Genomic DNA, 12810 nt, shown 5'->3' with positions numbered 1-12810 from the left:
CTGGCTTGACCTCTGACATCTCGTGTCTACTATCAGAGAGTTTAAAGCAGAAAGTAAAGACGTATTTAAAATCCTTCTGAAGATGAAAAACAATACAATCTTTTGTGTTTTATGACAAACACCTGAATTGATATTTTTACCCTTCTGTCCTGATTTTCTTAATCCTAATTTATACCTATTACTGACTGTTATTCATCTTTAAATATGTTATATTCTCATCTTTTCCTTCAAAGCTTATATCTGTGATAAATCATACTTCTGCACGTATAAAAACACAAGAGATTTTATGCAGATTTTTATCAGTTATCATTTTGTGTGGCATTTAAGTAGCTTCTGTAATTTTCTGGTACCTGTAAGCGCTTGTTGTCTTGAATTTGCAATTGTTTACCTGCAAGCACACTCAATATCTCTGTGATAAACCACTCATCTCCTGGTGTCAGTGCACATGCCATCTGTAACGTGTTTCATTAACATATATGTTGAGAGACATCTCCATCTAGTCCAGGTTTCTATCGGGAGTTAGCTCGATCCTTTCAGATAGAGTCCTCAGAGGTGAAATGACCCCAGAAGCAGGTCATCGTTTGCATCCAAGACTTCCTGTCTGTGTGAGCCAGACAAACTTCAAGCACCACTGGCTTCCTGACACGAGCTGGTATCAAGTGAAGTCAAATGAAATTGTCAAACCTGCAGCCAAGACTGGGATCACCTCATATAAACCTAATTATACCCATTCCTCAGAATTAAAAGAAAGTTCGCTCAGTTAAATTCAATTTTATTTATATAAAATCTATATAAAATATGCTTCATATTTATTGATTATTTTTGAAAGAACCCACATGTCAGAGATTTACAGTTAACAAACAGTCAGGTGAGTAAACAACACTGAGACACTTAAGATTGACAACGTGCGGCACGGGTGAAAAGCTCAGAGCAAATCACACCGAACTGCAGTATTCGTTTATTTTTATAGGTTACATCGTCAATATGCAAATATAATCACATTTTCTGTTACGCAGGTCCTGATGCTGTCTGCATGCAAGCTGTGTGTGTGTGTGTGTGTGTGTCACAAAGTATGTGTGTTGCAAGTCAATTTCTAAGAATAATATAATGCAAGTCAACTTCTACGGATATGTATTTCTGTGCTGGTCTCTTATGGTAAATCCCAGTGTCACAGGGTCAGCTTCCTGTTTCTACGGAAAACTGTGTCTGGTGGAATATGTGTAACATAACTTTTGAAGCATAAGCAAATAAAACAAAAACTCCCTAACACCACAATAATACAGAGAAAATGTCAACAATCAGACGAAATCCTGCGAGCAAGCACTTGGCAACAGTGGGAAGGAAAAACTCCCTTATAACAGGATGAAACCTGAAGTAGAACCAGTCTTTCATTGTCAGTAATAAAGTCACTGTCAAGCTGTCAGCAGAGTGCTGTTGCATGTTTGTCCTTATGGAAACATTATTGAAGATTATTTTTGTTCCACAACACACAGTTCAGATGCTCTCAAACACAAAACCTTTTGATCCGTGACACACAAACACTCACATCAGAGCATCAGATTCAGTGGCTGCTTGCATTAAATGCTCTGTTAATCTTGAAGCTGAATGCTTTCAAAGCTGCTAAATTACAAAGAGGTTCTGCATGCAGCAGATGAGACACTTGGTGCAGCACTAAATTACATCCTACCAGCTCTGTTGGGGGACATAAACAGGCCCCGGTTGTGCAGATGGCGATGTAGAAATTAGGTTTACAGCACAATCCTGATCTGTATCAGTGTGGGAACTCTAGGGTGGGGCGGTCCGAGCTATCCGGGTGTAACGCGTGACAGATAGTGACAAGCTGAGGAAAACAGGGCCTTAAATGTATGAATTATTCTTGATTCTTATATACTTTGACCACATTTGGCTTACATTTGCAAACACACAGAATGTCGATGCCAGCGATCATACAGTCAGGTGTTTATCAAGGGGGAGTTTGGTCAGTGTTCAACATTAAGAAATGTTCAAACTTTATGAGATTTCTTTGGAAAGCGGATAATATAACACTTAATACATATCATACAAGAAGAATGAATATAATGAAATACTACTTATGATCAATAGCCTTTGCCTTCAGGAAGATTTGCCTCCTTTTCAATTAGAGGATGTAGCTAATTACACCCTATGACACAAGTATAGAGTTATCTTTACCTGCACAAACAAATTTTTTCCCTCCCATGTTTCCTTAAAACATTGTTTCATTCACAACATAATTTCAAACATGCTTTAAGTCCAGCAGTTTAACCTCTCTATAAAGATATAGCTCTGGCATGTGAAGCTGTCCCCTGTCCAGAGATTTATACCACGATCAGCACAAAACATAGCAGCGATTCTTTTCTCGGCACATGTAAAGCATTAAAATAACAACAGTAAAAGTGATTAAAAGTCACGTATGGATGAAATGTCTTTGTAGGTAGAGGTTAGAAAGCGGGCAGCAGTCACACTCCTCTCCCATCTTCACCTGAAGGCTGCGGCCGTGATTCCTCCTCCACCCAGCCGCCACCTCTGTGTGGGCAGTGAAATGACCATCCTCATCATCAAATACTGCAAAGATTCCCTTTCAACTGCTGGCATGAAAACATCTCAAGCCAGGAGGGGAGGGCACAGACAGAAGGGATCGCTTAAACATCTCATCCAGTGCTCAGCTTACTCTCCGTCCCGTCTTCGGCCTTTGAATTCCCCCTTAAAGAAGAAGGAGGGGGAGGCCCTCCCACCCTTTGCGACTCCCAGCCCCAGCTCGGCCCGCCTATTGTCCCCCTCCCCAACAGCAGTTTCTGCTCCAGAGGCCTTAGACAAGGCTTCCATTAATTGCAGGCCTGTGAGGAATACACGTGGGACAATGGGGCCAACAGAGTGTCCAGCCCCCAGACAAGGCTGGAAACAAGTGGTACAGGAATCCAGCAGAATAGACTAGTCCTGGCTGATGTCACTGAATACATTTACCTACCTCAGAGAGCATTCACTCTTTGCTTTGTTTTATTTGGACAAAAAAAAGAAGGGGTAGGGGGGAGGTAGCAGTATCAATGGAGAAGAGGAGCATGGGAGTGAGGTGGGGGGCGGCTTCTCCGGGATGGGAAATAACCGGTTGTCATGGTGATGTGCTGAATCAAAAATATGGCTGAATTTAGCAGATTTAGCAGAGGCAGAGATGTAAAAAGAGGGAGAGGGCATCAGATTAAACCCTGCGTGAGATAAGAGAAGGCTGCAAACAGAGGTTTAGTTTTTTTGGTGTATTCAGCCCTGTTTATACGGCAATAAAGAGCAGATAAAGGACCAGGAGATTAGCAGACTCATCTAGGCTCATGTTTGTCAACAACAACCTGAGCAGTTTCAAGTCAGCTTATTCCAAGTCAGTACACCAGCTTCTGATGGGATGCTTAGCTATGGCAAGTGAAGCTGCGGAGGAAAAGGGGGAGCATAGCAACTGGTATTTCAGCACAACAACCTGCCATCTGTTACCTAACATAGGGTTTCTTCTTCTTCTCATAAAAGAAAAAGGCATCATTTAGATCTTCAACTTGAAGCCAAAGGCAAGGAGACTGAAGTCTTATTGAAATCTGGGTCTCCCCCTTTGAAAGGGAAACCCAGTCATCGCCTTATCCCTCATCAAATTGAAAACCGCTTTGAGAAATTCTAAGAGAGGCCTCACATTTAATTTTTAAAACCCAGACATGAAAGTGTTGCCTAAACCACATTCAGCAGTGGAAACTCTTTAAAGCGCTAGTTAGCATGTAGATTATATGCATTTCAGTGCATTGTCAAAGTATCTAAGTGTATTTACATGTTAATATGTTCAGGGATACCACCGTCTTGAAAAGGTACTGGGGGTAGATTGGTGAACTGTTTTCTCTCCGTGGAATCTTTGGGAATGTGATTTCTTTGTGCCATCATGGTTCAAACACATTCCTGTAAGGCCATTGATATGATGAGCGCTGATTCGCTGCAGTAAAGCAACTTGTGAACCTTCTGATCCTGCCTAGAAAAAGAGCGTCTTGTCTAGAAATATACCGTAAAATAAACTTAGCTAGGGGTTAAACTGGATCTTTTTTTGTTCTGTTTGTGTGTTGAGTGATCTGTTCTTTTAATATTTGCAACAATCAAAAAGCGTCCCTCAAGAAGAGCCCTGATGATGTCCCACCATGTGGCGCTTATCCTCACCCAAGCTTAGTCTATATCCATGAGTGTGTTTGTGTTGGGATTTATGAATGTGAAGATGCCCCATTCTTGCCACTCAAGATGACTCACAAGACCAGCGTTTTGGCCACTTATGCTGTGAAAGCAGCCTGGGGGATGCCCTTTCAGCACTCGAGGACCTCTGGCTGAGTCCCCTTCACACAGCAGATCAGCCTCACTTGGCAAAAAAAAGTCCCTGCTCTTTACAGAGGGAGCCGTCCTGAGGGATGGCCCGCTCCTTGTCCCCGGGCCTCCCTTCTTCACCTGCCGGCTTAGCACTCATCACTTATGCACATAATCCCTGGTTAGTGCATGTGATCCACCAGCCCAGGCCCAGGCCCCTGGCCCCCGAGTCTCCCCTGCTCACATGCTTGCTGGGTGGCTCCTGGGTGGCCATGGCAACTCTCATCTTCTCATGACAGTTAGGCCTCAGTCATGCCTCTAAGTCCCTCTTCAGTCACAGTGCGTCTTTTTCTGTCCACTGTTTTCTGTCTCCTAAAGCCCTCCACTGTTTGTGTCTTGCTCCATCTATGGCTCTCTGTCTCCCTTTTCTCCCGTTTGTGTCTGTTCCCATGCTTCGGCCCAGCTGAGCCTGAGAAAACGGCCATAACTCAGCAACACTGTGGCACCTTCAGGGGCCACTGAAATGCATTGGTTCCATTCTAGTCCAAATTTAAATAGTGTCACCGTAAATGAAGGCCTGACCTCTTTTTGCTCTCAGTCAGATCTGTAAATGGAGATTGTAAGATACACTTGTGCGCTCCTTTTCAGTTTGGCCACCGCAGGCCTCCGAGTGCAGATCATCTTACCCCAGTGCAACTCTGCAGCCTCTAACCATTAGTTTGTTTAAAGCGCCCTCAGGGAGAGCAACCCCGGCAAATGTTGTGCGGCCTCACTCTAACAAGTGTCGCAGTGATCCGAACCGGTCCTCCCCCTGTGTGAAGGCCATGTGAGAGGCGGCTCCATCCATGCCCCTGCCACCTCCGCACAAGGCCCTCCATTGACTTCTAACCTGATGAGAGACCACAGGAGACAAAGGGCCGTGGGGCGGGGCCCTTCCCTCCGACAAGCCTGTGAACAAACGTTAACACGGCTGCAACTGTCCACCCCCTGAATCACTGAATTTATTGACCAACCACAGAGCCCATTCAGGCCTGGAAGGACTGATAAAGGAAGGGGGGACAGGAACACCACCAAGGCCCAGTGAGGGAACCCATGCTTAGGTGACATGAGGGAGGAGAAGGGCTTTGTGACCGTCTGGTGGGTCACGGACCTTTTACCGAACATGGGAGCCTTTGTGTCATCTGTAAAATGAGGCCAGGCGTAAGTAAGCGAGCATCAGGTTGGCCTTGTGTCCCGAGTATTAATCAAGGGTCTTAAGGGGGGTCCAACAACGTTGAAGAAGCTGCAGGACAGTGATGTGCAAAAACATGCGTAACACCTAAAAGAACAACGTATGGTGGAGAAAAGTGTGCCTTTGGGGGCCGTTACTATGCAAAATATCCTGAGCAGACACTGTTACAATCAGCAGACAGACTGTGCACCACGGGCCCACGTCTTGGAAATACACAACACCAAAAGAAAAAGAAAAAAAAAACAAAACAAAACATGTGGGCGGGGGGGGGGGAGAAAAAGTCTAAAATGCTTGAAATAGCGCACGTCTGAGTGCAAGCTTGAGAAAACCTTTTTCAGCGAGTAGCTAGCTGTGAGGAAGAAAGACTGTGTGTTTTAGCTTCTTTATGTCCTTCTACCACTCTCCATCTGTTCCTCTACTGATACAAAAGGAATACAGCAGAGAGTACACAAAAACCCATATTGCTTTGTGGAGAGGCAACACTATCCACGAAACTACATCGCAAACACAGACAGAAAGCACGACATCCTGGCTCTGTGGACATCGTGTTTACCGAAAAGATGATCCGCGGGATTCACAGACACACATGAATTCATGATGCCTCCTCATCCTCATCATGAATATTCCCAAAAAGGCTCTTCCCCTGATCTGTGGGAGATTCTTTTCTCTTTTTTTTTGGTACAAGCGAGGACCCCCTTCTCTCATTCACAGTCTCCTCTAAATCCACCCATTCACTGCCTATAGGCCCTGATCTCCACATGAAATGATACCCCTCTTTCTCCTCCACTCTGGCGCCTTTAAGCACCCATATGCCAGGCAGCGAGGAGGCTGGGAAAGCCCATAATTGATCAGTAAGTCTAGGCTGAAAAAGTGTGACCAAGGTCAGCCCCCCACGAAGCACGCAAGAGTGGCTTCAGATACAGATTTATTGCAAATTGAAATGGAAGTTCTGCAGAGCAAACACAAAACATTTTTTTTTTTGCATGATCCAGATAAGAAAGAAAGCACAAACATGTTACAGTTTCTGTTAAAAATGTTCTGTTTTGCATTAAGAAAGAACATTTCATCACATAATTTAAAATTACATTTTAAAACTGCTTAAAATATATATATTTGTTTACAAAATTAGACATTAAAATTAGCTGTTAAAACATTTTATAGCAGCAAGTGTTTTAATGATTGGGTTTGATTAATTAATCAAAACATTATTATTCTTCAGTACCTTTGTGATGTTAAATGGTGAAATGCGCAATAAAAAGAATTTCAACTGATATTTTTCTGCTTTTCACTTCCACAGGAAGAAATTCAGGCAAAGCAACTAAAAAAAAAAAAAAAGAAAAAAAAAGACTAAGAATCCAACAGTGGAATGTTTTCTGCCTCAGAAATCGGAAAGTACCATTTACGCCCATGAACAGGCGTTAAATCTCTCACGTTTCTTTGAAAGTTTCTTTGAATTTGTACAGCGTTGAAGTTCTACCAGCAGCAATGTAACTGAATGGTAAAAACAGCAGGAGGGCAGTGTATCCATGTGATAGAGCTGATCTTTTGTTCAGTGTCAGACTTTCAGATATTTCAAAGAGTGGGGCATAATGAAAAAACTCAAAACAATGGAAAGATTAATCTGACCATTCCCAGTGTCTAGTGTCCAGAGCAGTACTTGATTTTCTTTTAAGCTACTAACGGTTGGCACTACAAGACAATACCAGTACCATGCCTGCACAGCAACCAGCAATTAATATTAGCTTAACACCAAGTGTAGCAACAAGAGGGAATGCCTATTAGAGCCTAGCTTTGCACAGAGACAGGATGCCCAACAAAAAAATGCCACCATGTGAGTCCATAGTGGGCAGATTTGAGTGAACTGTGCTGTGTGGGCAGGAAAAACCACACATGCATGTTTTGAGCTTCCTTAAAGAAAGCCTAAGTGCAGCCCATAGCAGTTTTCCCTTTTGGGTCTCCATAAGGGTCTTCTCTGGTAACACATAGCCCATATAAAACTCTGGTAGTTCAAAGGCAAAATTGCAATGGCTGGATGTTGTTGATATGGAATGGACTTCAGGAAAGTCGTGTAAAAATCTGCCAAATTAAATATGAGCAGCTGCCTGTTGTGGTGACCCCCTAAGTAGTTTGTTGTTTTTTGTTTGAGTGACATTCTGGTCCACTCTTCACTCCAGTTTGATGCATGTGAGGTGGAAAATATGTACTCAATGAGCTATAATTATATCATATCTCAGTATCTGATAGAGCACATAGGGGCCCAGTTTTGCAGCCTACCTTGGGACTCACACGAAATGCATGGCTTAAACCTGCACTGTCAGGTACAGTTAGGCCCCAGTGGGGCAGCCAGTACTATGTGCAGAGAGGAACCAACTGTGTGGCCCATTACAGGCCTGCAGTGAGTAAGCCCACACTCTGCTCTACAGTTCGGGGCCCCGATGCGTCCTACATTTCATACTGGTTCTCAGACACTGTGGCCCATGTGACTGCCCACAGTAACCGCTCATGGGGCCCAAGGTAGCATGTTTGCTAAGGTAGCTATTCCCCCCAGTTTCCAGGCTTGGTGCTAGGCTAAATTTAATGAGACATTGAACATTGACCGAGAAAACAAATAATGCCAAGCTTTTCCTTTAATAATCCTCTGGCTCAAGTTTCAGTAGCGAGATACGACAGTACGGCTACGATAGAAGTACAGGGTGTTTGCCCATTTTGAGGAGGTGAATTAAACCATCATACAAGCTTTAGGGAAGCTTCCGGTTTAGCCTGTGTTGAGTTTTGGTTGGCAGTCACATTGAGGTCAGAGATGCTGGATTTTAGGTCACTGGCATAGGTGACAGCGGAGGGTTGGGGGGGCCACTCACTGCCTTCCTGCAGCTCCAGAGCCAGCTGCATATACAGCGCCCTTGGTGCCTTGTGTCTCCGACAGAACAACCAGGAGAGGACGGACGAAGCCCAGCGGTCATTGGCCACCTGAACATGTAAGGTGGAAAATATGGTAAATGGTAAATGGCCTGCATTTGTATAGCGCTTTTCTAGTCCATAGGACCCCAAAGCGCTTTACACTACATTCAGTCATTCACCCATTCACACACACATTCACACACTGGTGATGGCAAGCTACATTGTAGCCACAGCTGCCCTGGGGCACACTGACAGAGGCGAGGCTGCCGGACACTGGCGCCACCGGGCCCTCTGACCACCACCATCTCCAATGCGTCATTTTCTGTCACTTTTTTGTGAATTTATGGATTTAATCATGGATTAAAATTGTTGTTTTTGGCTGTTTGAATATTACCAACACTCCCAGCCCCATATTTATGTATCTAAGCCTACAATGGCCCCAATAAGACATTATAACCATTGGTGACTGAAAAAAAGAGCTTGAAGCTGATGGGTTCATAGAATGAGCTAGACTTGGTCATTCATGACCTGCTCAATGGTGTAAATGTTAACTTTTTTTTGGCTATGTAATCCGTGTTATTGTTGTAAAATGAGAAGAAAAAAAGCAGGAGAATCGAGGTTAAGGATAACATGCTACTGTCTACACAGTGAAAGAACAGAAAGTGTAGTGAAAAGCTTCCCAACCTGCGGCGTGTGAGCAGAGGAGGACTCTGCGGGGCGACTTGCCCTGTGATTGCCTCTGAAAACTAGCCTCCACAAGATGATGTCAAGGATCAAAATCTATGGAAGATTTCAGGAACTTGAGAATCAGCTGATTATGAAAATCAGAAAGTCGAAAACATCTTAAATGGAGAAAAAAATGATTCACTGATTTCATTACTTAGCAGTGATGCACCACCGACACTTACTCGGTAAGAAAGAAAGCAAGAAATCACATGCAAAATAAACTAAATTAAAGCATGCAAATCACAGTTTGCAATTTTAAAAGGAGCTCAATCACAGCAAGCAGGCAGGGTGTGGTGGTTTCTGAGCCGTACCTCCAACAAGAAAGAAGCAGCCGCATTCCCGATCATAATGATCACCAGAGTGACACGCCAGTCATGGGGAACACACACGATCTGGGGAGGCAGGAGAGGATGGAGAGCGGTGAGTGCGGCACCTCTGAGCCAATGCAACATCTCAGATATTCACGCTTTTGCGCAGATGTTTCTCTTTTTCGGTCCCAACACGAGGCAACTTAAAGCCTGTGGTGTGACAGTAACACGCGGAGAAAATGAGAGAAACAACGTTTACCTGCAGGAAGTTGTCAACAGCAGGGAAGGGATGCAGCATGATGAGGAGGAGAAAAGTGTACAGACCGATGCAGGTCAGCATGAACAGCCCTCGTGGAAGAAAAGTTACAATCTTTATCAATTTATATGTGGGATACGGGGAAATTCCTAAGTTGTGACTGTTTTTACACTCCTTTTCTGTCTTTTTAAAGCTTAAAAGTGTATTTGTGTTTCCTTAAAATTTGAAACACGCATCGCTGACAAAACAGTCTTAGCCTTACAGTTCTTGTAGCTTGGTTGTCTGAAGGGTTTTCCCTTGGAAAAAACGATCGCCACAGCTAAATACTGGAAGGTGGAGATGTAGAAGAGGGACGTGTTCTCATAGTTCCTGATGTTTTTATGGTTTTGAGGATCAGTTACGTTAACTCCGAGAGAGAAGATGGACCTGGAAACATTACAAGCGCTGCAGGAAAAGAGAAAAATGCAGAAAATGAGGACAAATGTCTCCTTTTACAAACAAAGAATGCAAAAATCAAACACGATAAAGGCAAGTGAAAAGCAAACGTTTCAAACGTCTCTGTTCTTTTACTGATATTAAACAGCACGCCGCCAACTTGAGCAGTAAATAAAGAGCTTCACATAACAACTGTTAGAGAAATCGGTTTATGTTTAGTGTGTCTGAAAGAAATATTGGGCAGATTTTTTCTTTTTAAGCACGTGCCATCACCACATTAATAATCCTAACAGACCACAGATATGTTAAAAAAATAAATAAATCTACATCACTCACTCTGACTCAGGCGTCCATGTCTCGTACCAGCTCTGCTGTCGTACCAGGAGAAAAGCCAGGACCTGGAAGACCAGGCAGGTGAGGATCTGGGTCAGGACTGAGCAGAGGAGCTGGCCTGAGATCAGACTGGACGGCGGGCGACGCCACACCAGCTCCTTCCAGGCTGGGTTCAGACTCACTGACAGAGAGGATATAGTCATTAGAGAGCTGTTTTTTTTAAACACCGACTGGAAATTTTTTATTTTTATTTTTTAAATTGGTGCTCGTCGCCACGCTGCTCACTTGTAAAGGCAATGGTGAGAATGATGATGAGGTCAATGAAGAGAAACTGGAAGTCTCCCAAGTTGCTGAGAACCTAAAATATCAAAAGATCACACAGCGACAAATTAATGGCTCTATAATCTCAGCTGACACTCGCTGACTTTAGAGCTAACCTACATTCCTGTGTCACACTGTGTCATTGTCATCCTTTTCCCAGCAGCGGCGCGTCACTTTGCTGTCACGTTCCTTTGTTTCACCTAAACTTCTTTTTAAAGACGCAACTTGTGGGAACCGTATCAAAGTTTGATATGGTATACATTCCTATTTGGGACCCTTCCCCCCATTTTATTCATGGTGTCTCAAATGACACAATGTTTTCCCAGCAGGTGACAAAGAGAAAAAATTTGGAAGGACAAATATCTATTCACCGAGTAGAGCAGGATGACACTGATGAACTGGATGATGCTGTAGAGAGCCATGAACTTAAACACGCAGAACGATGTTATGAGGGCGGCCCGTCCCTCCCTTTAGAAGGAAACACAGGATTTAGAGTTCAAATCAAAGCTGTTCTCAGCTGAAGATGCTCTCGGAGTGTGAATAAAGCTGTGAGATACATTTACTCCTTTACCTGATTAGGTTGGGGACGCAGGAGATGTTTGAGGTAGAGGAGGTGAAGGGTGACGCAACTGACGCCTCCAGCTCTGACAGAGAAATCCCGCTGTGAGCTCTCTTCAGCGCCTGAGAGGGAGAGAGGACTAAATTAATATAACTCACTTTGGGTTTGAGTAACGCTGCAAAACCAGAGGTAAAACACTCAGTTTGATAAGAGTAACTTATTCATCAATACATCAAATAGATCAATTACTGTTTGTCAGTACATAAAATATTTAAGGAAACTACAGCTGTGGGCACCGAGGGAACAGAGAAAAAAAACAAAAACACCACAAAGTCAAAAGGAACCATGACTGCAAGTAAAATGTAAACCTACATAAATGCTTTTAAAGCATGCATACATGTGGTTTACTTTACACTTAGTCCAAGTATGTGATATGCAGGTTGCTTTATACCACCTGTAGCCTCTTGTTCAGCTTTAAGAGGCTACAGTGTTTCAGTTTGTTTTTGCAAAAAAGCATAAGAGACGATGAAAAATATCATTTTTATTATAAAGCTGACTCAGACTTACTCCACAGTCATTAGCACCATCACCACACATCCCAACGGTGTAACTGGAAGATAAATAAAACACGTGAAGACACATGAAACGGATTAAACGCAAAACCACAAAACAGAGGAGCGACTCACTCCATGCTCTGCAGGACTTCCACCAGCTGAGTCTTCTGGTCTGGAGCCATGCGAGCAAACACGGTGGCTCTCAGCACAAGCTGCAGTGCCACCATGAGGGGAAAAGGAGAATTACACAGCTTTACACATGTTCAAAGCTAACGTGGACCAAGTAACAGACAAAGAGTACGTGTACCTTCTTGACCAGCTGGGGAAAGTATTCAATAATGACAGCGAAGGCCTTGCCGCTTACAGCGAAGTGATAACTTTGCTCCTGAGAAACCTCCCCATCCCAGGTCCCTTCATCCAGCTCGATCTCCACAATCTGAAGGAGTAAAGATGAGCCAGTCATACCATGGTACTATTTTATGTGGAGAATAAAATATCAGATTTAAGCCAAACAAACCTTTTTACTCCCCCTTTTTTTTTTTTTTTTTTTTTTTACCTAAAGTGATTCATGCAACTGAACGACTGAAAAATATATAAATGTATAAAACGAGCTCTGCACTGACAAATGCTTCAGTTCTTGCATTCTATATGAACTCAAAGGCAAAAATACTGTAAAAGTAAAGAGATGCCTCAACATGTAGGTGTCAAACCTACTGCAAACAGCAGAGTGGTTGAACAGGATTTGGAACAGTATTTAAAAACCAGCCTTAACAAGAGAAGGTAAATCATCTGTCCAGGCATGTGTTGTTTTCCTTGAATTACAGTACCATGAAAGTGTCTCGACACACACGTCA

General features: G+C 43.4%; 1 protein-coding gene across 3 annotated transcripts in view; it reads right to left on the bottom strand.

The window, feature by feature from the left end:
• Positions 1 to 6467: 6467 nt before the first annotated feature.
• The window catches only part of LOC309693691 (polyamine-transporting ATPase 13A3-like), a 31681-nt gene continuing 25338 nt past the window's right edge, over positions 6468 to 12810 (bottom strand). For 2 of the 3 annotated variants that reach the window (XM_082513149.1, XM_082513150.1), the window contains exons 22-33: positions 12264 to 12392; positions 12089 to 12168; positions 11970 to 12012; positions 11415 to 11524; positions 11215 to 11311; positions 10808 to 10880; positions 10526 to 10703; positions 10017 to 10198; positions 9758 to 9846; positions 9502 to 9582; positions 9149 to 9244; positions 6468 to 8533 (exon numbers count right to left, since the gene is read on the bottom strand). In XM_082513149.1, coding sequence (XP_082369275.1) covers positions 8294 to 8533; positions 9149 to 9244; positions 9502 to 9582; positions 9758 to 9846; positions 10017 to 10198; positions 10526 to 10703; positions 10808 to 10880; positions 11215 to 11311; positions 11415 to 11524; positions 11970 to 12012; positions 12089 to 12168; positions 12264 to 12392 — 1398 coding nt within the window. In that variant the 3' untranslated portion in view covers positions 6468 to 8293. The remainder of the gene's footprint in view (positions 8534 to 9148; positions 9245 to 9501; positions 9583 to 9757; positions 9847 to 10016; positions 10199 to 10525; positions 10704 to 10807; positions 10881 to 11214; positions 11312 to 11414; positions 11525 to 11969; positions 12013 to 12088; positions 12169 to 12263; positions 12393 to 12810) is intronic. The other variant, XM_082513151.1, reaches the window with a different exon arrangement.

Source organism: Aulonocara stuartgranti (assembly GCF_965226115.1).
Source record: "Aulonocara stuartgranti genome assembly, chromosome: 18".
In the NCBI taxonomy this organism is placed as follows: domain Eukaryota; kingdom Metazoa; phylum Chordata; class Actinopteri; order Cichliformes; family Cichlidae; genus Aulonocara; species Aulonocara stuartgranti.
Note: the sequence above shows the minus strand (reverse complement) of the source record. Positions and strands in the feature narration are given on the sequence as shown.